This window comes from Thamnophis sirtalis, unplaced genomic scaffold, assembly GCF_051295495.1.
Source record: "Thamnophis sirtalis isolate CommonGarterSnake01/CBP01778 unplaced genomic scaffold, rThaSir2_p1.2 scaffold_5, whole genome shotgun sequence".
Taxonomy (NCBI): Eukaryota; Metazoa; Chordata; class Lepidosauria; order Squamata; family Natricidae; genus Thamnophis; species Thamnophis sirtalis.
This window is the reverse complement of record NW_028261385.1, coordinates 87,642,996-87,668,010: the sequence shown is the minus strand read 5'-3', so window position 1 is coordinate 87,668,010 and position 25,015 is coordinate 87,642,996. Positions and strand designations below refer to the sequence as shown.

Below are 25,015 nucleotides of genomic sequence, written 5' to 3'. Positions count from 1 at the left end.
AAGGGTATCAACAAATTTGTATGGGCAGGAAAAAAGCCGAGGGTAAAGAGGAAAATAATGCAAGATGTACGCGAGAGAGGAGGCTTGAAATTACCTAACCTAAAACTATATTATGATGCAGTGGCGCTATCTGTAATTAGTGATTGGACTCATTTAACTAATGATAGAATACTCAATATCGAGGGACACGATCTGGTATATGGTTGGCATGCTTACCTGTTATTCAACAAAAAATTGGATAAGAATTTTAAAAGTCATATTTTAAGAAATGCTTTACTGCGGGTCTGGAAAAAATACCAATATAAATTAAATGACAAGATACCCATGTGGGCAATTCCTAGACATGCAATTGAAAATATGAATATAGCACAAAAACAGGATAGAACTACCTACAGACAGCTTCTCATTTTGGAAAGGGGGGTACTACAACTAAAATCTTTAGAGGTATTAAAAGAGGAGAAGGTAATTCAAACATGGTTCCAGTATGGGCAATTACAAGCCAGATGGAAAATAGATCAAAAAATTGGTTTTACCCAAGTTGAGGATAATTTGTTTAAACAAATAAGAGATCAAAGTTTAATGCATACAAAGAGGATATATAATGTATTAATACAGATGGATTCGGAAACAGAATTAGTTAAAGATTGTATGATAAAGTGGGCTCAAAATATTGAAGAACCAATAATGTTGGATACATGGGAAAGAATCTGGGTAAGAAATGTGAAATTTACACAAGCTCAAAACCTGAGAGAAAGTTTTTATAAGATGTTCTATAGATGGCATTTAGATCCTAAAAAGCTGGCTTCTATGTGTATATACATCCGAATGTACAGCCTAAATGTTGAGGTGTGGTTCTCTCGATGCTACATATTTTCATATATGGTGGACCTGCCAAAAGGTTAAGGCATTTTGGATAAAAATATGGTGGATTATGCAAAATATCTTTAAAAGAAGGATAAAGTTTACTCCTCAGTTATTTTTACTAGGTATATGTACTGATTTTACAGTGGTAGAGACTAACTTGATTCTGCACCTAATAACGGCGGCAAGACTGTTGGTGGCGCAATACTGGAAGAAGGAAGACTTGCCTACAACTCAAGAATGGACATTGAAAGTTACAAATTTAGCCGAGATGGCTAAAATATCGGCATATCTTAAAGATCATTCAAATGAAAGATATAAACGAGACTGGAAAAAATGGATTGACTATATACAAAACAAATACGGGACTAAGAAATTCCAGATAGCCTATGCTTAAGATCAGGAATGATTTAAACTGTTCAAAGTTAGTGTAGCAGGAAGAAGCTAAGATCAATGTAGAGATGTTATCAACCTCTTTTTTTATTTCTTTTTTCTCAATATATTTTAGACTGTGTTTGTTAAAAATCTATACTGTGTACGGGCTCTGGGAAGTCGGGGGGGGAGGGAGGTGGGGTGTTGGGGGGGAGGGTGGGGGGAGGGAGGGATATATACTATGTGTTAGATTTCAATGTAATGCGACTTCACATGTATACTGTTTCTCTTTAATTTCTCTGTAAAAATAGGACAAGTTGAGTACATTGACATATAGTGGAAATACACCAAGGGGAGGAGGAGTGGGATAGAAGAAAGATGGGTAGAGAGGGCGGGAGAGAGGGTGAGAAGGAAGGGAGGGAGTGGATAGGGAGAGAGGAGTGGTAGAGGGGAGAGGAAGTAGGGTAGAGGGGAATGATGGAGGGAAGATAGGAAGTTGGAGGGGGTGGAAGAAAGAGGTGTATGGAGAGTGGAAGAGGTATATTGGGTTTCTATTTTGGGGGGTTTGTTGACAAGAGGAATTGCTGTGATTATTGTTTAATGTTGTATGGCCCCGGCTATGCACAGTATATATGTGAGTGTATGAAAATGAAAAAATGGAAAATAAAAAAATTTAATTAAAAAAAAGGGGGGGGGAGGGATGCGGGTAATCCTTTACAAGGTAGAGCTGAGGAATTTGACCAATTTCTAGCGGATAAAGTCGCTCGGCTTCGGACAGACCTGGACTCCAATTGCTCAGAGCCAGCCGAGGTACCGGGGGAGGGTCTTGAGCCGAATTTATGGATTGATTTTCAACTTGTTACACCTGAGGAAGTGGACAAGGCCATGGGAGCAGTGAGCGCCTCCACTTGTGTGTTGGACCCGTGCCCCTCCTGGCTGGTCGCAAACAGCAGGGAGGTGACACGGGGCTGGATCCAGACGATAGTTACTGCCTCTCTTTGGGAGGGGTCCTTCCCGCCCCTCTTAAAGGCTGCGGTGGTGAGACCCCTCCTGAAGAAGCCGTCTTTGGATCCAGCCATTTTAAGTAACTACCGTCCAGTCTCCAAGCTCCGCTTCGTTGGGAAGGTTGTTGAGAAAGTGGTGGCCTCTCAGCTCCGGCGGTCCTTGGATGAAACCGATTATCTAGATTCCTTTCAGTCCGGATTCAGGCCTGGCTACAGCACGGAAACTGTTTTGGTCGCACTGATCGATGATCTCTGGAGAGCCAGGGATGGGGGTCATGCCTCCGTCCTAGTGCTCCTTGACCTCTCAGCGGCCTTCGATACCATCGACCATGGTATCCTTCTACGGCGGTTACGGGAGGTGGGAGTGGGAGGCACCGTTCTTCGGTGGTTCTCCTCCTACCTCTCGGACAGGTCGCAGTCGGTGTTGGTTGGAGGGCAGAGGTTGACCCCTAGGCCCCTTAAGTATGGGGTGCCGCAGGGTTCGGTCCTGTCCCCCCTCCTGTTTAACGTCTACATGAAGCCACTGGGTGAAATCATTCGGCGGCACGGGATAAAATACCACCAATACCCGGACAATACACAGTTGTATCTGTCCGCCCCGTGCCAACTCAGTGAAGCAGTTGACGTGATGTGTCAGTGCCTGGAGGCTGTTAGGGTCTGGATGGTGTGAACAAGCTTGCACTCAATCCCGACCGAGTGGCTTGTGTTTTTCCCTCCCAATGATTGGCCTTGTATTCCAACTCTTAGGCTGGGGGGTGAAATTATACGCCCCTCAGACAGGGTTCGCAATTTGGGAGTCCTCCTGGATCCACAGCTAACTTTAAAACACCATTTGTCGGCTGTGACCAGGGGGACATTTGCCCAGGTTTGCCTGGTGCACCAATTGCGTCCCTACCTGAACCGGGAGGCTCTCAGAACAGTCACTCACGCCCTTGTGACCTCAAGACTGGACTACTGTAATGCGCTCAACATGGGGCAGCCCTTGAAGAGCATTCGGAGACTTCAGCTTGTCCAGAATGCAGCCGTGCGAGCGATTGTGGGTGCACCCCGGTACACCCACGTTACACCTATCCTCCGCGAGCTGCACTGGCTGCCTATTGGACTCCGGACGCGCTTCAAGGTGCTAGCTGTTACTTTTAAAGCCCTACATGGTATCGGACCTGGGTACTTGAGACCGCCTCCTGCCAATTACCTCCCTACGACCAATTAGATCCCACAGATTAGGCCTCCTCTGGATTCCATCAGCTAGCCAAAGTCGACTGCCGACCCCCCGGGGGAGGGCCTTCTCTGTGGCTGCTCTGGCCCTCTGGAACGATCTCCCCGTGGAGATTCGGACCCTCTCCACCCTTCAGGCCTTCCGCAAAGCCGTCAAGACCTGGCTGTTCCGGCAGGCCTGGGGCTGATGAGTTCCCAGCCCCACTTGAATTTTTGCGGCTGTTGAGTAGCTTTTAATCTGTTTTTTTGTATTTTGTTTTTGTCTTTTGTCGTTTTCTTTGTATTTCTCCCCTTCCCTATTGGGTTTGTTAGCCGCCCTGAGTCCCTCTGGGAATAGGGCGGCATACAAGTATAATAAACTATAACTATATTCTAGTGGTTTTCCCTGCCAGTGTTGGTGGGGCTGGTCTTGTGAGTTCTTTATTGGGCTGGTAACTGTTACCTTATTTCGCAGTTGTTTGATTGAGTATTGTTTACTTCTTGTTTGTCTGATGTTAATCTTGGAGTTAATTCATGTTCTTCTAGATGTGTTCTGACCTAGGCTTCCCCAAACCACGAAGCAGACTCCTTGTCCCGACAAAAAGCCCTTTTTATTAAGTTACTGTGAATTCCTCTCATTCACATCCAGCAAAATCTTTCAAGGGTGAATTTACAGTCACAGAGCTTATCTGGCTTGGAGAGCTGCCAGGCCGATATCTTCAAAACTTGGCAAGGAGTCTCAGAGAGTCATGAACCAATTAAGTGAACTAATTGTGTCCTGCAAACTCAACTCCCCTTTCGCTCCTCTTTTATTTCCTCTGGGAGGGGCCATTCATCATCCACCTGTGGCCTTACTCCCAAGTCAACCCTTGTTTCTTAGCTGTTCCCTTCGTCTGGCAACTCTATGCATGCGCACACTGGGAACAAGCTCCAGCTGTTTGTCTGCCTCACTGATGTTTGACTCCAAAGGCAGCTGATAAATGTCAGACAGTCCTGGCCCCATCTTTGCCTCCAACACAGAGCATTCATCAGAGCCTTCCCGAGACTACAGGACTGGCCCATGTTCCTCCCCAACCTCCTCATTGTATGAATCTGCTGCCAGCTCCGTTGGCCACTGGTAGGCCCCAACAAGGTGTTGATTGCTGGTGTTTGGCAGTCCCAATCAAGCAACTGCCAAACAAGCTAACAGTAAACAGGCCAACCAAAGATCCTCTACGACCATCTGCACCAACACTGACAGGGCAAACCATCAGAATATAAACTGAGAGCAAACCCCACTCCTTACTAGTACTGATGATGTTACCTAGTTTGGGTAATGAAACGTCTGAAAGAAAACAACCAAGCTCAGAAAGCACCGACGGTCCTTCATGAGTAATGTATAAGACACAAAGGAAAAAATGCCACTTCCCCCCCCCCCCATAGCAATTGTAGAGATATAGGGACCATTTGTTTAATTTGGTAAATGAATGAGTTACAGGGAAGAAGCAGCTGTGCTTTCATAGTTCATTGTTTTTTATAGTCATATCTTAGTGTGAAATGCATGGGGATATATATTTATTTGTATATTTATTTCACACACACCCACACACACCCACACCCATACCGAGATGGCAAGCAAAAGCCATGTCTTGGGAAATCACCCAATGTGTTATTTTCATAACAGGAAAAGATCCCAAATCACTTTGAACTAGAGGATATAATTTAGAATAACAGAGTTGGAGGGGACCCTGAAGGTCTTCTAGTCTAGTTCCTGCTTAGACAAGAAATCCTACACCACTTCAGACAAATGGATATCCAACATCTTAAAGACTTCCAGTGTTGGAGCATTCATAACTTCTGGAGGCAAGCTGCAGCCTATTAAACACATAGACTGAAACTTCTGCCTGAAAGGAGACAATCCTGCAGCAGCAAGAAAGCCAAAACTACATGGTGAAGGGGGCGAAACCTAATGGTGGGAGGGAAAATACTTACAGTTTCATCCGATGGGAAATGGATGGTTTGCGGGGCCTGCTTCTTAAGGAATTTGTTCAATAGACGTATGTTTGCAAATGTTCCTCTTGCCATGACAGCATCATTGCCCCGGCGTGAGCCATACGAGTTGAAATCTCGAGGAGTGAGACTATCAAGAGGCAAAAGAGGCAAGTCTTAATATTCAAAAGCTCTAAAGTGTTTAATAAATAAGCAGAGAGATTCAATCCCCCGGCCTGAAGCTTCTTTCAATGAAGGAACCCTACAGTAGTACACAATAGCCACTCAAACAACCTTGATTGGACAATATTACTTCAAAGATTTCATTGGCAGAATATCTATGCTAAGAGGAAGTGTGTGTAAAGCAAATATCTTTCAAGTCTTCTCTAACTTGAACTCTTCAGATTTGTTGAGATGCAACTTGAAAAATATCTACCATGCTGGCTGACAGTTCTAGGAGACCCAATCCCAATCAAGTCTTTAGGATGCCATGTTTGAGGGCTTCCTCTAAAAAGGTAATCAAGGAAGAATAGACTTGTGGAACATCTTCAAAACATTTTCAAAACATTTTAAACATTTGTAAATGATCCCTTGTAATAATATGTGAGAAAAACTAAGAACAACTGGCAAAAAATGCTACTGAGGAAACAATCAGGTAGGAATAGCAATAGCACTTAGACTTATATACCGCTTCACAATGCTTTACAGCCCTCTTTGAGAGGTTTACATAGTCAGCATAAAGTAAAGGTAAAGGTCCCCTTTGCACATATGTGCTAATCGTTCCCGACTCTAGGGAGCAGTGCTCATCTCTGTTTCAAAGCCGAAGAGCCAGTGCTGTTCGAAGACATCTCCGTGGTCATGACTAAAGGCTGAAGGTGCATGGAATGCTGTTTATCTTCCCAACAAAGGTGGTTTCTATTTTTCTACTTGCATTTTTTTTACATGCCTTTGAACTGCTAGGTTGGCTGCTAAGTTAGGACAAATAACGGGAGCTCACTCCATTACATGGCGCTAGGGATTCAAACTGCTGATCTGTCAACCTTTCTGACTGACAAGCTCAGCATCTTAGCCACTGAGCCACCATGTCCCTTAGTCAGCATATTGCCCCGCCCCCAACAATCTGGGTTTTTACCGACCTCAAAAGGACAGAAGGCTGAGTCTACCTTGAGCTGTTGAGAATCAAACTGCCAAACTGCTGGAAGCTGACAACTGGCAGTCAGCAAAAGTAGCCTGCAGTACTGCATTCTAACCACTGCGCCACAACGGCTCTTTATAAGATGAGAGAGGATATAGCCTGAAGCTGCAAAACAGCTAGTGAAAGAGGCTCAGAAGAGACTGTCCCTTGTTTTTTATACTGTAAATGAAATGGTGGCAGATATATAGCATTACAATGAAGAAGGGGCAGATTATCTGGTCTGTTTCTCATCTGTATATCCAGGAAGAGTAATACCTCTAACACAAACAAAAATAATTTGCCAAGGTGGCGCAGTGGTTAAATGCAGCACTGCAGGCTACTGCTAGATCAGCAGGTCAGCGGTTCAAATCTCACCGGCTCAGGGTTGACTCAGCCTTCCATCCTTCCGAGGTGGGTAAAATGAGGACCCAGATTGTTGGGGGCAATATGCTGACTCTCTGTAAACCGCTTAGAGAGGCCTGAAAGGCCTATGAAGCGGTATATAAGTCTACTGCTATTGCTATAATTCAAGGGGCTAAATATGCCAGAAAGATGTTTCAATGCACAAAAGAAAGAAATCCCACACTCAGCATTTGAATCACACAATACAATTTGGAGGATTTAAAGACTGAGTACTTTAATACAAAGCATGCTGGATGGGGAATTCTGGGAGTTGAAGTCCAGAGAAGCTGAGGTTGAGAAACACTGTTCTAGGACACGGGTAGTGGCAGGATTCAGCTGGTTCTCTCCGGATCGTGTGAACCAGTAGCAATGACTCCTCTGCCCACATGCCCGGATGTAATGCGCAAGCACTGTGCACATGGTGGCTCATGCACTCACATTTGCAAACTGGTAGGGAAGGCAAGTGAATCCCACCTCTGGACACGGGTGACTAGATACACGTTTATAACTATGAATGTGCCTCCAAAATGATTCAGAAAATATGCTTTGCTTTTGTGCACGGATAGCATTTCTCTTTCATTAAAGAAACTACTATATTTTTCGGAGTATAAGATGCTCCGGAGTGTAAGACGCACCTTAGTTTTTGGGGAGGAAAATAATAATAAGAAAAATTCTGCCTCTGCCTACCAGCATCCATGGTAACAAGGTCAGCCAATGAATAGGCATAGCAACTAAGTCAGCCGATGAGGGCTATTTGGACTATGGAATTTCCTATGTGAGCAACAAGGAGACAGGAAGGAGCCTAGCTTAGCTGAGAACTGAAAGTGAAACTGCTTGTGTTTTGCTTGCATTTACTGCTACCTTGGGAAACTTGCTTTTGGTAATGTATTATATATTATTATTATTTTGAATCTTGCTGAATCAGTTACTGTGCTTTCTGAATGTGATTGCTGCTGCAAATTCTAACCAGCTAGGTCAGCTTCAGCACTTTCTGCAGCCTGATTCAGCACAGCTGATTGGCGGGTGGATCGGACTGTCAGAATACCCCCAATCAGCTGTTCCAGGCTGCAGGGATTGCTATAGACCATCGCTGCCTCCATGCCTCACATTTTTGGCTACTGGTGGCAGTGGACAGGGCTACATTCGATGTATAAGACGCACCCAAATTTTCACCTCTTTTTTTGGGGGGGGGGGAAGGTGCGTCTTGTACTCCGAAAAATACGGTAACTTTCTTCTTGGAGTCTAGAAAAAAAACAGAGACACCAGGAATCTCATCACAAGAATTGGTGCAATGAGGAGAGCAGTTACAAAGTATTTCTTTTCAGCACTGGCAGTAGTTACACAGACCCAGTAATTGGGTTCTAGATATTGCTGTTGAAATCTACAACCGAACAACTAAATGATGGCGAAGAGAGTAGGTAGAATTTCTCTCTCCGGAAGGAATTCCTCTCCTTTAGGGTGTTAACTGGACTCACCCTCTGCCAGTCAAGTAACGGGCAGCCGGACTGTTTCTTGCTATATTCCCTGCAGGAGATATATGGTCAGTTGTCACAGAATCACCGAGATTCAGCAGGACATAAGCATCCAGTATGGATTTAGGGGGATGAAGCTCCAGGGTCTGGGGATGAAAAAAGATCACAAAAAAGGGTCAAGTTTATTTGTCAGGGATATGAATGAGGACTGGTTTATGAGAACAGAAATATACCAAGCTTTTATTCCTCCAAAGTATCTAAGAACTGGACATTCTTAATCATATTGGAAAAATCTAAATGTACATAACCTTTCTTTTTTCTCACTTTGTGCTGTTTTGCCTAAAATTTGAACCTCAAATTCTAGGAAGAACAGTGTTTTAAAATAATTACTAAACTTGCTATTCCCAAAAGTAAATAGGAAGCAATTCATATAGATAATTCCCTAACCAGAGATACGAATATGGAGGGGGAGATAGTCAGAGGTTCACATCCCCCACCTTCTATTTGTATATCCACCTTTCCTCCTGCATCCAAATAATCTAAAGATTATAAACTGAATTGTTATTCAATCAGAGCACTGACCTAATTAGAAGATAATCTACAATCTTCAAGTATTACTTGAAATACTTTTGCATATGTAAAAGTTTATTTCCTTCTAATGAATACTCATTTTAATTATCCTTCCTTCCTTCCTTCCTTCCTTCCTTCCTTCCTTCCTTCCTTCCTTCCTTCCTTCCTTCCTTCCCTCCCTCCCTCCCTCCCTCCCTCCCTCCCTCCCTCCCTCCCTCCCTCCCTCAAGATACTTCTTATACTTCATACTTTGTTAGTAGACAGGGTACTTTTGTTTATACTTTACAAAACGTTTAGAGAAACTTTTTTAAAAACCTAAATCATTTAAACAAACCACAACACACAAAGCATGTTTATCAGCAAATTCATCAAAGGGCCATGAAAAGAGAATTACCAGGTTTTCAAAAAATGGAGGAGATTTAATATATGTGGATTTTGGATTCCAAGCATATAGTTTGTCTGATGAGACATCTAAGTCATTCCAAGATTTGTTTACTGTCTGGAAAATTTAAAAAAAAATTAGGATACAAACATAGTAAACATAAATTTTCTAAATCCCTTTATCTCCAGTCTAAGGAAATAAAGTAAGGTCAGATAAAAGTTATTTTTGATTCAGAAACACATGAAAACATGCAGGTTTATGCTTATTGTTCAATTTCTGAACAAAGGCTTTATTCTTTTACACATTCATCAGGCCATGCCTGTTTTTCCAACTCAGTCTTAGTCTGACCTGGTTAAGTTTGAGACCAGGAAAGTCAAATAGTGCCTATTTATAATTTTCCTTCTCTGAAAAGACCCTGTTCTGACTCAGCCTTAGCAGAAAAAAGAAACAGAATTCTTGTCCCGAAAACCCCCTCTTTATTTATGTCCTGTGAATTAATGGCATTCACACATCGGAAAAGTCCAGGCAATAATCTTTCGAAGAGTTAACTGCAGTAACATACCTTATCAGTTCCTTGAGATAATTGCCAGGCTGGGAGCTTCCAGCCACAAAGCTGTAAATTGAGTTCTGGCAAGCATGAAACACAATGAGCAAAATCTTCAGAAATCCGAACTGTTGTCTCCTACAACAACCACTCCCCTTTCTTTCTATTTATTCCCCAACCAGGGAGAGCCATTCAGCCTCCACGTGTGCATTGCTTCCTGAGTCGACTCCTTGTCCTCAGTTGTTCTCCTCTCCTAACAACTCTGTGCATACATGCATCTGGAACAGGCCCCAGTAGTTCTTCCTAGCCACTTATCTCAGATTCCGAAGGCAGCTGCCTCTCGGGTGGCTGGGAAATGTCAGGCGGCCCTGGCTCTATCTCTGCTTCTGATGCAGAGCATCCATCAGCACCTTCCCCAGACTCCAGAACTGGCCCATGTTCCTTCCCAACCTCCTCATTGTTTGGCAAGCCAAAACAGGTTCCCCAAAATTTTCATTGTTTCCAACAAGGTTTAAAAAGTGCCCCAAAGTTTGGTCAATCCCATATTGGCCCTTTCCTCATCTTTCTGGTGATTTTTTTATTAGAATATAATTCTCTTACCCAGCTCATAACGGAACTCTCACTTGTTTTGGAGGAACCTTTATGATTTCGACTGAAATTTTAACTTACAGGTAACAAGTAGCAAATGTAACATCAGAGCAAATGCAGAAAGCACAATTTAACACTAAATTTACCTCTATTTTCTGGTAGACCTCTTTAAACATTCCTGGAATTACATATTGACGTTCAATGGCTTGGATCTCATCTCTCAGAGGCCAAATATCCTTCAGAAAGATCTTTTTGCCTTCTGCATTGGCACCTGCAATTAATGGAACACTGGTTTTCAGCAGGTATCCTTTAGACTACTAGCTTTAGAGGTGGTACTCAGCAAGTTCTGGAGAACCGGTAGTGGAAGGTTTGAGTAGTTCGGAGAACCAGTAAATGCTACCTCTGACTGGCCCCACCCCCATCTCTTCTCTGCCTCCTGAGTCCCAGCTAATTGGGAGGAAATGGGGATTTTACAGTATCCTTCCCCTGCCATGCCCACCAAGCCATGCCCACCAAGCCACACCTACAGAACCGGTAGTAAAATTTTTTGAATCCCACCACTGACTAGCTTGTCTTCCATAGAGGCAATGAGCTGAACTGGATCTCATTTTCTATAGCCAGGTTGATCCCTTCTCCATGAATATATATATATATATATGTATAATGTTTAAGGAATACCGAGAAATATGGAGAATAGTCTTTTATGATCCCAATCCCTTTACACACTCCATCTGTACACAGAGACCCGGAGATTTGGTATGGTTTCTAACTTATTTAAAGTCACACCCTTCTTCAAAAATTCAAATAGTTTGCAAATGATATGCCTTACCTAGAGGATCCTTTTCAAAGTCAATCCTTACGGTCCCTGCAATAGCGTAAGCGATTACCAGTGGAGGGGAGGCCAGAAAATTAGCACGTGTGTTTGGATGGACCCGGCCTTCAAAGTTCCTGTTTCCAGACAGCACCCCTACAGCTACTAAGTCTCCCTGCAAAAATACCGTCCATATTGGGGAAAAAATTGTTTCTATTTGTTCACATCATCAAGATATAATGTCCATTAAAGGCACATGAAATCTCACTCCTCATTAAAGATTACGCTAAACAGCCTCTAATATTGAATAAAAACTGGAAGTTGGCTATCCATTTCCAAATAAAGTTCAAAGTTACTTTTCCTGTACTGTAAGAGCAAGGAATTCTTTTACAGCAGGATTTTTCAAACTGGGCAACTTTAAAATGTGCCCTCTTCAATTCCCAGGATTCTCAGATAGCTTATGAGTTGGAAGTCTACATATTGTAAAGTTGTCAAGTTGGGAGAGCACTGTTTTTAAAGCAGGGGTGGGGAACATGGCACTTTCATGACGTGAACATCAACTCCCAGAATTCCTGAGCCAGCCATACAGGCCTTAGGAATTCTGGGAGTTGAAGTCCACAAATAATAAAGGGGCCTTGGTTCTCCACCTCTGTTTTAAAGAGACACAATTCTATCATGTCAATAGTTCTTAAACTGTGCAGTGCAAGAGCATGATAACTATCATTAAATATTACACTGACAATGTTAGATCAATGTAAAATAAATAAGCATTTTCCTTCTATAAATAGTCTTTGACTTGCAACCACAATTGGCCCATGATTTTGGTCTCTAAGCAATGTGGTCATTAAACAAATCATCATCAGACCTGATTTTACTGCCATTTTTATGAGGGTTAAGTGAATCTGTTTGTTGGAAGCCAGCTGGAAAGGTTGCAAATTGTGATTATATGACCACAAGATACTGCAACCATTGTAACGAAAGTTGGTTGCCAAGCATCCTGCCACCATGTGACTGTGGTAGTGGTGTGAAAGTTGCAACTTCAAGGATGAGTCCATTGGCCATTGTAATTATGAACCATTATTAAATGAACAGTAGTAAGTGAACAGCTACCTATAAGAACAATAAGCCTTCGCTCCTGCATATCTAAAGTGTTCATACATACTTCCACCTCTATCCACAAATCCAGCCACTGCCAATCCCATTTTTTGCTTGGTTCTGATAATTTGTATGCAAAATTGCAACAACACGGGACAAAAAAACCTCAGCAATACCTGAGTAATGGCTTCAACTACAGATTCCGGCAAAGGCCCACTATTACCAATGCATGTCATGCACCCATAGCCAACTACATCAAACCTGTGGAGAGGATGAAAGTCAATATATTACCAATGGACTTGTAGTAGAAAAGGAAAGATCACACAATTGCATTTCTCCTGTTTGCCAGATCATGTAATAAATTCAGAATAATAACGATAGTGTTGGTGATGACGATGGTACATTCTTCTAACTGGGCAAGGAAGCTTTGCATAATCTGATTCCTATGAAGGGGACAGCAGGAGGCTGGATAACTGTTTAGATATATTGTTCCACATGTTTCAAATAGTGAAATCGTAACCATAATCTCCTCTCACAATCACTCTCTGCTTATGGCCTTTGTAAAAACTGGTTGTAGACCGCTGCTCAGACCGAGGATGGGGGGGGGGGGGAAAGTTGACTGCGTATAAAAGGAATTTTTCCAGCTTAACCTTTTTTCTGACACATCACTTTATGAGCAGGGGGGATAAGTATTCAGATTGTTGTTTAATAAAGATTAATTTTATAAACTCCACACATCATGAGACACTTTATCCTCTTACGTACAATTCAGTTGAGCTGGGCTTTGCCATGCATGCATCTCAATATGGCATACAGTAAACATGGCACTCTTTGATACAAATTGAGTTGGAAAGTAAGTGAATCTCCCTAGAATCACCACCAAGGACTTAATTTTTTTTCTTTCCTTTTCTTATGGAATTAAAAGTGGTGTGAAATTTCTTCCACTTCCCAGGTAATCTGTAATGCAGTGAATGATGCTGGCATATGCAACATTCCCATACTAGCTGTGTGCAGCTGCCTTCTTAACCTTCAGAGTCAATGTCTACAAAGCATAGGCTGAATATGTTCTGTACTTGGTTTGTATCTCCCCTCTTCAGCTGAACATGTGAATTGGTTTATAGAGAGAGGGGTGCCTAGATCTGGCCTGTGGGGCCACCCTAGTAATAGCAAATAGTGCCTCTGTCAGCAAAAACGGAGCGCAGAAGGGACACACATGGCCCTCCCAGGCTCTTTTTTTGGCCGCGATGGCCTCCTGCAGCCCTCTATTGTGAAAATGGAGCCCGGGGGGGGGGCACGTGTAGCACACCCGAACTTCGTTTTCGCTGGCAGAGGGCTGCAGGAGGGCGTCATGGGCAAAAACAGAGCTCAGGAACCTGCTTTCGCTGGCAGAGAACTCGAGCCACCACAGGCTCCCACAAGACATATGATGTCAAGCTGGCCACCCCTACCTTGGCCTCTGAGGTCAAACACAACCCTGATGCAGCACTCAATGAAATCGAGTTTGACAACCCTGATATAGAGCAACGGAACCAGTGATTTTTAAAGCCCTGCAGCTCATTTGATTCTATTGTAAATATGGCATTTAAGAGCAAACAAGATCAAGATCACTCATAAAGTACTTGTCTGCAACTTCTTAAAGCCATTGCAGCATGAACTGAGAAGACATGACTAGTTGTGGATAGTATGTAAGTATGTAACTATATATAATTGCAGCTTCAGATGCTCTGGAAATCCAAAGTGTTAAACAGAATAACAGAGTTGGAAGGGACCTTGGAAGTCTTCTAGTCCAACCACTGCACAAACAGGCAATGCTACACCATTCTAGACAAATGGCTGTCCAATCTCTTCTTTAAAAACCCCCGTGATGGAGCACCATAATTTCTGAAGTCAAGCTATCCCACTGGTTAATTGTTCCCACTGTCAATACATTTTTCTTTAATTCTAGGTTGGTTCTCTCCTTGATTAGTGCCCATCCATTGCTTCTTCTCCTGCCTTCAGGTAGTTTGGAGAATAAGTTGACCCCCCCATTCCTTTGTGGCAACCCCTTAAATATTGGAATTCAATTTAATTCAATTCAATTTATTAGATTTATAGGCCACCCAATCCCGGGGACACTGCTATTATGTCACCCCTAGTCAGTGGTGGGATTCAGACAGTTCGCACTGCTTCGGGAGAACCGGTTGTTAACTTTCTGGGCAGTTTGGTGAACTGGCTGTTGGAAGAAATGATTAGGGCAGAGAACTGGTTGTTAAATTCCCACCACTGTCCCTAGTCCTTCTTTTCATTAGACTAAGGTAAAGGTAAAGGTTCCCCTCACACACATGTGCTGGTCGTTCCCAATTCTCGGGGGCAGTGCTCATTTCCATTTCAAAGCTGAAGAGCCAATACAGTCTGAAGACGTCTCTGTGGTCATGTGGCCAGCATGACTAAACAACAAAGGCGCACAGAACGCTGTAACTTCCCACCAAAGGCGGTTCCTATTTTTCTACTTGCATTTTTACATGCTGTCAAACCGCTATGTTGGCAGAAAGTGGGACAAGTAACGGGAGCTCACTCTGTTACGTGGCACTAGGAATTTGAACCGCTGAACTGCCGACCTTTCTGGTCGACATGGTCAGCCACTGAGCCACTGTGTCCCACTTCATTAGACTAGACGTACCCAATTCCTGCAATTGTTCTATATATGTTTTAACCTCCATCCCCTTAATCATCTTGTTGATCTTCTCTGCACTCTTTCCAGAGTCGCAACATTTTTTATATTATAGTGACCAAAATGTAACAATTTAACAGCACATATAGTTGCAATTGCTATATTTTTATTAGGTTCTTTAAGGCAATAGTTTCCTTACTTTTTGGTTACAGCTACTTGATTAAACATACGTTTCTTTGTTTTTGCAGTGAGGAATCTACTTTTGAGATTAAAAGTATAAATGGGGAAAAAACGAAAGAAGGAATGTCTTACCCTAGTTGAGCAAGATAAGGCATCACTCCACTCTCTCTTAAATAATATGTGACTACTCCACTTCCTGGAGACAAGCTAGTTTTAATGTATGGTTTCACTGTCAACCCGGCTTCTACAGCTTTCTTTGCAAGCAAACCTGCATAAAGAGTCATAAATACATATAGGTATATGAGTTTGTGAACTTCAGCCTAGTTTAGACTTTTTATACAAATATATTCTAAACATTTACATACCTGGCACACTGCTACTCAATTCAATTCAAACCTTTATTGTCAATGCACAACATGTGTACAATGAGATTGGCTGAGCCTCCCTTAGTGCACTCTCCCCAACCTAAATACATCTCAATAACTCACAGTGAAAGAAGGAAAATCCCTAACCCAATAAATCATATTAACAGACACACAATTCTCTATACATATATGTGCATAACCTTACATTATATTATATTGCACCAATGTGAGCATGTTGCACATTGGGCCGGCCCTGGACCGAGTCTATCATACTACATAGTTATGTTGCATTCAGGAGTCTGACAACCCACGGATAAAAGCTGTTTTTCAGCCTGTTCGTACGACTGCCCATGCTTCTATATCTCCTACCCCCATGATGGCGAACCTGTGGCATGAGGCGTTGCCCTGTCAGCTCCAACTTCGGCCTTCTTTATGGCTGTTTTTCACCCTCCAGAGTGTCTTTTAGGGCTAACGTGCAAACTGGAATTTCGGGAACGGATTTCTGGTTTGTGTGTTGGGCTGTTTTTTGCCCTCGGGAGGCTTCAGGAAGCCTCTGGAGCCTGCGGAGGGCAAAAAACGGTTCGATCGTGCATCAAAAGTGGGGTGTCACATGTGCATGGGGGGGTTGGGTGTATATCATTATTGGTGTGGGCACACCTGCGTACGACCCCCCCCTGCGCTCCCCCCACTTTTGGCACGCGATGGGAAAATGGTTAGCCATCACTGTCCTAACCAATGGCTCAAAAAAAGAAAAGAAAATCTGATACCGTCTCTTTTGCCTCGGAAATAGAGAGAAATCCAAAATGTGAAACCACTGTTTCCCATAGTAATGGAAATCTTGTTCCTGCTGCTTTCTTGTAAACACTTAGACGCCCAGCAAGCTCCATGATTCTCATGATAATAACTCAATGGAATAACACTGCAACAATGTGCTCTCTATGATTTATGGCCCAAGCCACTGAAAACCAAGACTGACGTATATCTCAGACTCTGTGTTACAGTCAGGAATGCAGTGCTTTTGCACATCCCAAGAAATCTTGGAGAAACGTAATTATTCAGTTTCATGGAATCTGTACTGCCTTCAATAAAATGAAAAATCAGGAAGAAGTAAAAGGGGCAGGGAACAGCCTCTTCTCCATCACTTTTCAGCTGATGTTAATAGCCATTCTCTCTTGCCAGAGAATTCTGGAATTCAACTTCTGTGGAAGGAAATCTAAGACTCTTTAAAACAGTTTGCTGTCAATTAAATTAAATTAAATTAAATTAAATTATTAAATTAAATTATTGTGGTTAAATGTGCAGTACAGGTAGTCCTCGACTTACAACCATTTGTTTAATGACTGTTTGAAGTTACAAAAACACTGAAAAAGTGATCAGTTTTCTCACAATCATTGTCACGTGATTAAAATTTGGGTGCTTGGCAACCGGCATGTATTTATGATAGTTGCAGTGTCCCAGGGTCATGTTATCATCATTTGTAAACTTACCAGCTGACTTCCAACAAGCAGTCAATGGGGGAAGCCAGATTAGCTTAACATTTGCATGATTCATTTAACAACTGCCATGATTCACTTACAAACTGTGGCAAAAAGGTCGTAAAATGGGGCAAAACTCACTTAACAACTGCGTCGCTTAACCACAGAAATTTTGGACTCAATTGTGGTCGTAAGTCGAGGGCTATCTACCTCTATCTTTGGTTTAGCGAGTACTCTAAATGACAACTTACCAGCTCCAAGCATCACAGAAGGATTGCTAGTGTTGGTACAGCTAGTAATGGCAGCAATCACAACTGACCCATGTGTTAGTTCAAACTCCTTGTCGTTGTAGACAAACTGGACTTGGTGGTTGTGATATTCGGGGGCAATCTGAAAACCTTTAAATCCTTGCTGCAAACGGAAATAAACAAAAACAGACACTGTCAGAAAAATTCTCCTTATTTCCAGGCTGAATCTCTCCTTGTTCAGTTTCCATTCATTATTCCTTGCCTGGCCTTCAGGTGCTTTGGAAAATAGCTGACCCCCCCTCCTCTCTGTGGCAGCCCCTCAAATATTGGAACACTGCTATCACGTCTCCCCTGGCCCTTCTCTTCACTAGACTAGCCATGTCCAGTTCCTGCAACCGTTCCTCATATGTTTTAGCCTCCAGTCCCCTAATCATCTTGGTTGCTCTTCTCTGCACTCTTTCTAGAGTCTCCACATCTTTTTTATAGTGTGGTGACCGAAACTGGATGCAGTATTCTAGGTGTGGTCTTCCTAAGGCTTTATAGAGTGGTATTAGTACCTCACTTGATCTTGATTGTATCCCTGTTAAGCCTCACAAAAGCAATATATCTTCCGTACATTAATTATGAATTAATAAACATATCAAAAGGAAGATCACATACCATAAAAAGGGGTATATTTTAAATAGAAGATAGCATCACCTTTGCTCCCAAGCAGGTATCAAAATCCTTCTTCATGTCAGAGACAGCTACCTTGTCCTGCGGTCTTTTAGGACCACTGCAACATGGCACAACTGTTTGTAGGTCCAACTCTACAATCTAGAAAGGAAGCAGGAAGAAAGAGAAACAGAGAGGTGCTAGTTTTCTTGAAATTGTTCCCTTATATATTTATAGAAGTAGCCCTCAACTTACAACCACTCACAAAATGACTTACAAAATTATAATGGCCCAGAACAGAAGGGATGCTTGGCTCATGTCGCCATGGTCACATGTTCAAAATTTGGGCGCTTGGCAGTCTGTCCGCACTTGTGACTCGTGGATCTTTCTTTCCCTCACTACTTAAGTGCTGAAGCTAAACTCTGCCCCTCTGCCCTGCAATCTTGATCCCCTATAACCATGATGGTAAACCTATGGCACACGTGCCAGAGGTGGCATGCAGAGCCTTCTCTGTGGGCACGCGTGCTGTCGCCAGCTGTAATTCTGGTTTCCGATGCGCATGTCTTCGCGGGTGCCTGTCAGCTTCTGCTTTGCTGTTGCTTCAGCTGCCATGAAACGGGGAGGGAGGGCATGGTATTTGGGTGGGGTTACTCGATGTGCTGGAGGAATGTTCTGGAGTTCTCTGGATGGTCAGACTACGCATGCGTGGGTGTTTCCCGCCTGGACTAATGGCACCGACATTCCATCTTCGTGATGCCTTTTGAAGTTATCTCACACCTGACACTTGAAGGACTTATGATTGGACTAGGCCTATGATGCCAGGGGGTGTGGAATGGGCTATTCTATATATCAACTGCTTTCGCGCCTAATTAATCAGACTTCGCTATGCAACCGCTCTTTAACCATTTTTAATTAGTAAAAGTACATTTGATTTTCCACGTATGGAGTCTCATGATCTTTCTTTCCTAATTATTAAATGGAGAGGTGCTGACAGTGCCACAGCGCCTGAAAATGGTCCCCAAAATGCCAAAAACCAGGCCGTTTTTTTGGGCTGTTTTCAGGTTGTTTTCGGGCCTTTTTTGGGCCATTTTGGGGGACATTTTCAGGCCATTATTAGGCTATTTTCAGGCCGTTTTTTGGGGCAGTTTTCAGGCAATTTTTTGGCTATTTTCAGGCCGTTTTTTTAGCCCCAAAAACAGGATTCATACATAGCATAGTCTTGGGGGATGATTTCAAGGTAGGCCTGTAGCAACTTGAACCTAACCTACCAGCTTCACTGTGTGGCTGCCAAGGCTCTTCATAATCCCTTCTGGTTCTGAAATCCCAGCAATGAAGCGTTAATAGAGGGTTTCTAAAGTCCTTCCTTGGTGGTCTGCCATAGGGAGGTGGTGGGCTTAATTTGATTTGGCAGATCCTCCGTTAGGCCTGTGCTGGCTTGTTTCAAGAGCTTCAGCATGATTTTAAAGTAAGGAACTAGACAAGAAACCTTGAGGTTTTCCACATTTTGCTTGCACCAAGTCAAGGTGCATAATACTTAAGGCCAGGCAACAGATTTTGGTAGAAAATCCATCAAAGGCTTCTCTCATGTTAATAAAAATGTAATTAGATGCCAGAGATAGCCACAAGATTCTGCCTATTGGGCCAACTCTATGACCATCTAGTAATTCTAGTAATTTTAAAAACATTACCTCTTTTTATATATCTTTAGTTTAATCACTGTACTCATTAGAGGCTTTCTGGCTCTTCCAAATAGTTTTGTGATTGGCTTCTATGTTTTCAGTCAGTGGAAGATGCAGGATCATTTCCTGAGATGTCTAGAAGTCTGGGACTTGGATGTTTCTCAGAGGAAAATACAAATTTAAGAAAAGGTACCTGAGTAAAATCTGGATCCTGAGAGGAGTTATTGAAATCTCTAAACATTCCTGTAGCCTGAAGGTACTTTCTTATATAATTAATCTTTTCTTGGTCACGGCCTATAATAGACAAAAATAGCAACTCTGTGAATGTGCAAAGAGATAGAAAGACCATTTCTTAAGGAAAAGCAAATTTAAGATGCTGTATAGAATTTCAGAAAACCTTTAGTATCACACCAAATATACAATATTGGGTACTACCAGTCTATTTAGTGTACACACTAAGAGCCTAATTGTAAAGTTCTAACCCATCTTTAAAAATGAAGAATGTAAACATGTCTGAATCATCATATTGACACTCCCAGTGTATACTTACACAGCTACCATTTATATGTTCAACAGTATATGAAAGTCATACTGTCTGTATGTAAACATGCAAATTAAATAAATGCATATGATCTATATATAAATGTGCATGTAGTATCCTTGAAACCACTACTTGAGTTAATAATACATAAATCAATTTCTTGAATTAATAAGTTTGTCCGTTACTAACTTTAATTTTCAGGATGACACATGTATTGTTTGTGAAATTAGATCAGATTAGAAGACTGGATGAATCCTTTGATTTACTAAATAAATACACTAAAGCTGCGATGGCAACCTATGGCACGTGTGCTGGAAGTAGCACGCAGAGCCATCTCTCCAGGCATGTGAGCCGTCACTGGGTTCTGGCGTGCCGCCCAGCTGGTCTTCATGGGTGCAGGAGGCCAGAAACCGGAATAGGAGCTGCTTGGGGTGCATGCGTGCACCGGGAAGATGATCTTTCAGTTTCCAGTTCATGCATGTGCACTGGCCACTTGGTCTTCTGATTTTTTGGCATGCATGCGGACGCAAAGACCAGCTGGTGATGCGCATACATGTGTCGTAAACTGGAAGATCATCTTCCTGGCACGCACATGCGCACTGGGTGGCTGCTGTTATGGTTTCCGGCACACATGTGCACACACTCCCATTTCAGCACTTGGTGCCAAAAAAGTTCACTAACAATGCACTAAAGTATAGGAACTTGAACAATCAGCACCTGAGGTTGGACCTGTATTTTAGATTTTGCTAAAACTGTGATTCTGAATTGTCTAATCAATGTGAGCTATTTTATCACACACTGACCTAAGCATAATTCACAAATGTCCAATATTTTATTTTCTGCATAGGCACCTAAAGCAATAAATATTGCTCTAATTCGTATGCAAGAAAGCATACTTTACTATTGATAGGATAGCAAATACAATCTCAGAACTATCTATGGATCCCTTTTGTCCATGGAGCTGTGGGGAGAAGAGAAAACTCTGTCATCCCATTTTATATGAGAAATTATGAGAAATGGATACCGCCGGGTTTGTTGAGAAAACAGGATAAATTACATGCGTTACATCCACAAGCGGAATCATTATATAAAATCTGGTCTCATTTTTCCCACTCATGCAAAACACTCCAATATCTTCTTTCTATTTTGCCTGAAACAGCCACACTCTTTGACCCAGAATCCTTTTGTCTTTTGGGGTTAATCGATCCATTTACATTGTTGAAGTCTGATATGGGAATTTGAAATCTTCCATGAGGAGATTTCCTTTTCATAATGACTTCAATAGTAGCTATCTCTAATTACACAATCTTGTCTCCTTTACTACCTCCGGTTCCCCAGGGTATTTTCCATAGTTTCAGCTTTCCTAGGTATTTTTTTTTATCCCAAGGAATATCTAAATAGAATAGAATAGAATAGAATTTTATTATTTATATGCCGCCCTTCTCCGGGAGGACTCAGGGCGGCGAACAATTCAAAAGGGGGAAAAGGGGAACATAAAAAACGAAATACAAATAATAAAAATAGGCAACAGTCGCACAACCATACATGTCGAGAGGGGAGGGAACTCATCACCCCCAGGCCTGCCGGCAAAGCCAGGTTTTGACGGCTTTTCGGAAGGCCTGGAGAGAGGTGAGGGTCCGAATCCCTGCGGGGAGTTCATTCCAAAGGGCCGGAGCTGTCACAGAGAAGGCACTCCCCCAGGTAATAGCCAGATGGCATTGGCTGGTAGATGGCACCCGGAGGAGGCCAACCCTGTGAGATCTAATGGGTCTGTGGGAGGTAATTGGCAGCAGGCGGTCTCTCAAGTAAATGGACTGTTACGGGGCTTCCCTGCATTGCTTAAGGCAACATGGCATCTTGTCCTCCGTTCAGTTTTGGAAATCATCCCAGCTTTCCATTCAATTTTTAAAATTGCATTAGAATTAAGATTCTAAAGAGAGGATCTTGATACATGCCAAGACTGGGGCTTACATTTCTTTCCATGGACACTGTGTTGGTTTCAGAGGGCTGGCATTAAAGCGGGCAACCTATCTCCATCTGAAATGAATACTCTCTGTTTCAGAAATTCAGATTTTACATATTGTCTTTCGTCTACTCACCGGTTTGAACTAAGTATTTGATGCTAACTTCATCAACTGGGAAGAAGGCTGCCGTTGCTCCATATTCTGGACACATGTTGGCAATGGTGGCACGATCAGCAATGGATAACTGAGCAACTCCAGGTCCAAAGAACTCAACAAATTTGCCCACAACCCCTACTTGGCGTAAATGCTGCAACACATTTAAGTTTGCATTCAGTTACATTTTCACAGTATATTCTATACTACATTTAACTAAATCCAGTAATAACTCAGCTTTGGGTTTTTTTTATATATAAATGAGAATCTGAGGCTCCATTTAAGCAAAGTTTGCTGCCAAATCTAAACCTATAATGCAATACTAACATACAAATCTAGTAAACATATAAAATAGATTCCATTGATTTCTGTAATTCTTCTAGATAAGTACAATTGCGTTGCAGATTTAAAATATGACACAAAACGTTCTGTTGGAAGTTTTGAGTAAAAATCCCTCTGAATGTAAGTTACCAACTTACATTTATGGTATCCCCCCATAACCCCAAACCCCATTATCTCTAGTTTGCGTCAGTTGCCTCAATCAACTTAATGTTGGCTGAGTTCTATTTTTTATGCCTCTTGGAACCCCTTTAAAGTTTGTTGTAAACTTATAATACATTTTCCTGCAATTTTGAATTAGGAAACCAATAAAAGTATAATGTTGTCATCAAATTAAGTATATCATGATTAAAAATCCCACACAAGTCTAATAGGCACAGTATCTCTGTGTTACAAGAGCCCCTTATCGCTAAAAGGTGATATTATGGAACTATTCTATTAATTCAATACTTCTGACACACATCAATGCTTAGAATAGTGATCGCAAAGTGACATTGTGGATTGTATTGCATTGGAATAAATACTCCCAGAAATAAAGTTCAAACATTACCGATGTCACTTGATATAATTAAATGCCTACCCTGTATCTATTAGCATGCAGATTTTTGAGATTAATTAAGCAATAGCCTATATCAAGAGCAGCTGTGGTCGATCAAGCAAGTTGTTACCTTGGTAACAGTGAGCACGATATCTGTGGATGTGACCAATGACTGAGGAATACCGCTTAATTTGTAGCCAATCACTTCAGGAAGAACCATACTGATTGGTTGGCCCAGCATCACTGCTTCAGCTTCAATACCACCCACACCTGATCAGTGGGAAAGAGGGGGGGGGGAGAGAAAGAAAAAGAGAGGGGGGAGGAGAGAGATTAAATAGAATTGCTAATTTATTTTGCAGCAACATCCATTAAGCAAAACAACAGTGGATCAACAACATTACTGACAGGGAGATAAAAACAGTAGTTATTCATCTAAAATGAAACTTTTCCATATACTTGATACTTTACATATTTCAGGAATGCAAATCCGGTAGAGTAAAAGACATCAAAAGTGTATTGCTAGATCAAAACAATGGCCTATTTAGGTTATGTTTTTGTTCTCATAACATCCAAACAGATGCTAACAGGAAGACCCAACAAGAACAGCTGTGAATTAGCATGTTCCCTGCCCAATTTCCCCAAGGAACTCAAACTGGACTGAGAAGTTGCAAGGCAATCAGTTTCAAAGCAGGGTTTATCTATCTGCAGATGAAATTAAGCTGAGTGTCTCACCCCTTGTTTAAGAAACAGGTACATGTAAACATATGATATAGTTTTGCTATAAAAGCTCTGCTTTAATGATCAAACATATAAACTCTTTTAACATGTGAATCTATTCTCTTGCATTCTGCAAATCACCATGCATGCAAAAATCATTTCCCCCCTTTCCATGGGTATTTAAAACACAACCTAAAAACAATAGAACAAGGCATTTAAATATACAGGATTCAAGGACCTTAAGAACATATTTAAGGGTAGTCTGAAAGTGTGTGAAATCTGCTAGGGTTGTCACCTTTGATCTTGAATTGGTATAAGGTAGTTGTAGTGATTTTAGAAGAATAAGAGAGACATGGCTCAGTAACTGGGGCAGCAAATTTCATGCCATTATCATTTCAGTCAACTCCAGAATGATTAGAGAACACTTATACCAAGCAGTGAGGAAAGGCTTGCACTTGTATTAACTAAATTAAAAAAAACCTCTTTAAATGTTTCTTACTTTGCCCTGTTTGCATTTTTATGTTAGCTGATTAAGCAAATGTGTGTAGGTGTAGGTGTAAAACCAAACAAACCACATCTGAAATTGGAAGAGAAACCTGTGGTTTCCTGATAGGTGCTGAGTCAAAGCATTTTTCTAGAAAGATTAAGTGCATTACTCGTTTGAGCTTATTTTAAAGAGGATTATTAGGCTTAAATTTGGTGGTTTTTTCATGGTATTTAAAGGGGTCTTTCAGAGATTTAGGAACAGGGCTCTAATTAATATATATGTGATTATTATTACTATTATTAGTAGTAGTATATATGTGATTATAATTACTATTACTATTACTATTTATACTATTTCCAGAATGGTTAGACATTCAGAAAAGTAAGAAATCAACAATATTTTATTTTAAGATCTCACTCTGTGATTTTTGATTTCTTTTAACCCATGCCGATCATAACTTCTCTTTTCTTTATCAACCTTCCTTGTCTCTTCACAGAACAGTGCAGATGTATATCAAGGCTCTTTCGACATCTGTTAAGAATCTCAACTTTACCACCTTCAACATGCAATCCTGCCTTTAATTAATTG

At 41.8% G+C, this 25,015-nt stretch overlaps 1 protein-coding gene across 1 annotated transcript in view; it reads right to left on the bottom strand.

Annotated features, from left to right (window-relative positions):
• Positions 1-25,015, bottom strand: part of ACO1 (aconitase 1) — a 70,039-nt gene that overhangs the window by 7,788 nt on the left and 37,236 nt on the right. Inside the window, exons 7-18 of the mRNA XM_087716144.1 lie at positions 23,354-23,493; positions 22,329-22,500; positions 19,882-19,982; positions 18,055-18,171; positions 17,359-17,518; positions 15,400-15,535; positions 12,614-12,698; positions 11,361-11,517; positions 10,678-10,802; positions 9,412-9,516; positions 8,451-8,593; positions 5,403-5,550 (exon numbers count right to left, since the gene is read on the bottom strand). Coding sequence (XP_087572270.1) covers positions 5,403-5,550; positions 8,451-8,593; positions 9,412-9,516; positions 10,678-10,802; positions 11,361-11,517; positions 12,614-12,698; positions 15,400-15,535; positions 17,359-17,518; positions 18,055-18,171; positions 19,882-19,982; positions 22,329-22,500; positions 23,354-23,493 — 1,589 coding nt within the window. The remainder of the gene's footprint in view (positions 1-5,402; positions 5,551-8,450; positions 8,594-9,411; positions 9,517-10,677; positions 10,803-11,360; positions 11,518-12,613; positions 12,699-15,399; positions 15,536-17,358; positions 17,519-18,054; positions 18,172-19,881; positions 19,983-22,328; positions 22,501-23,353; positions 23,494-25,015) is intronic.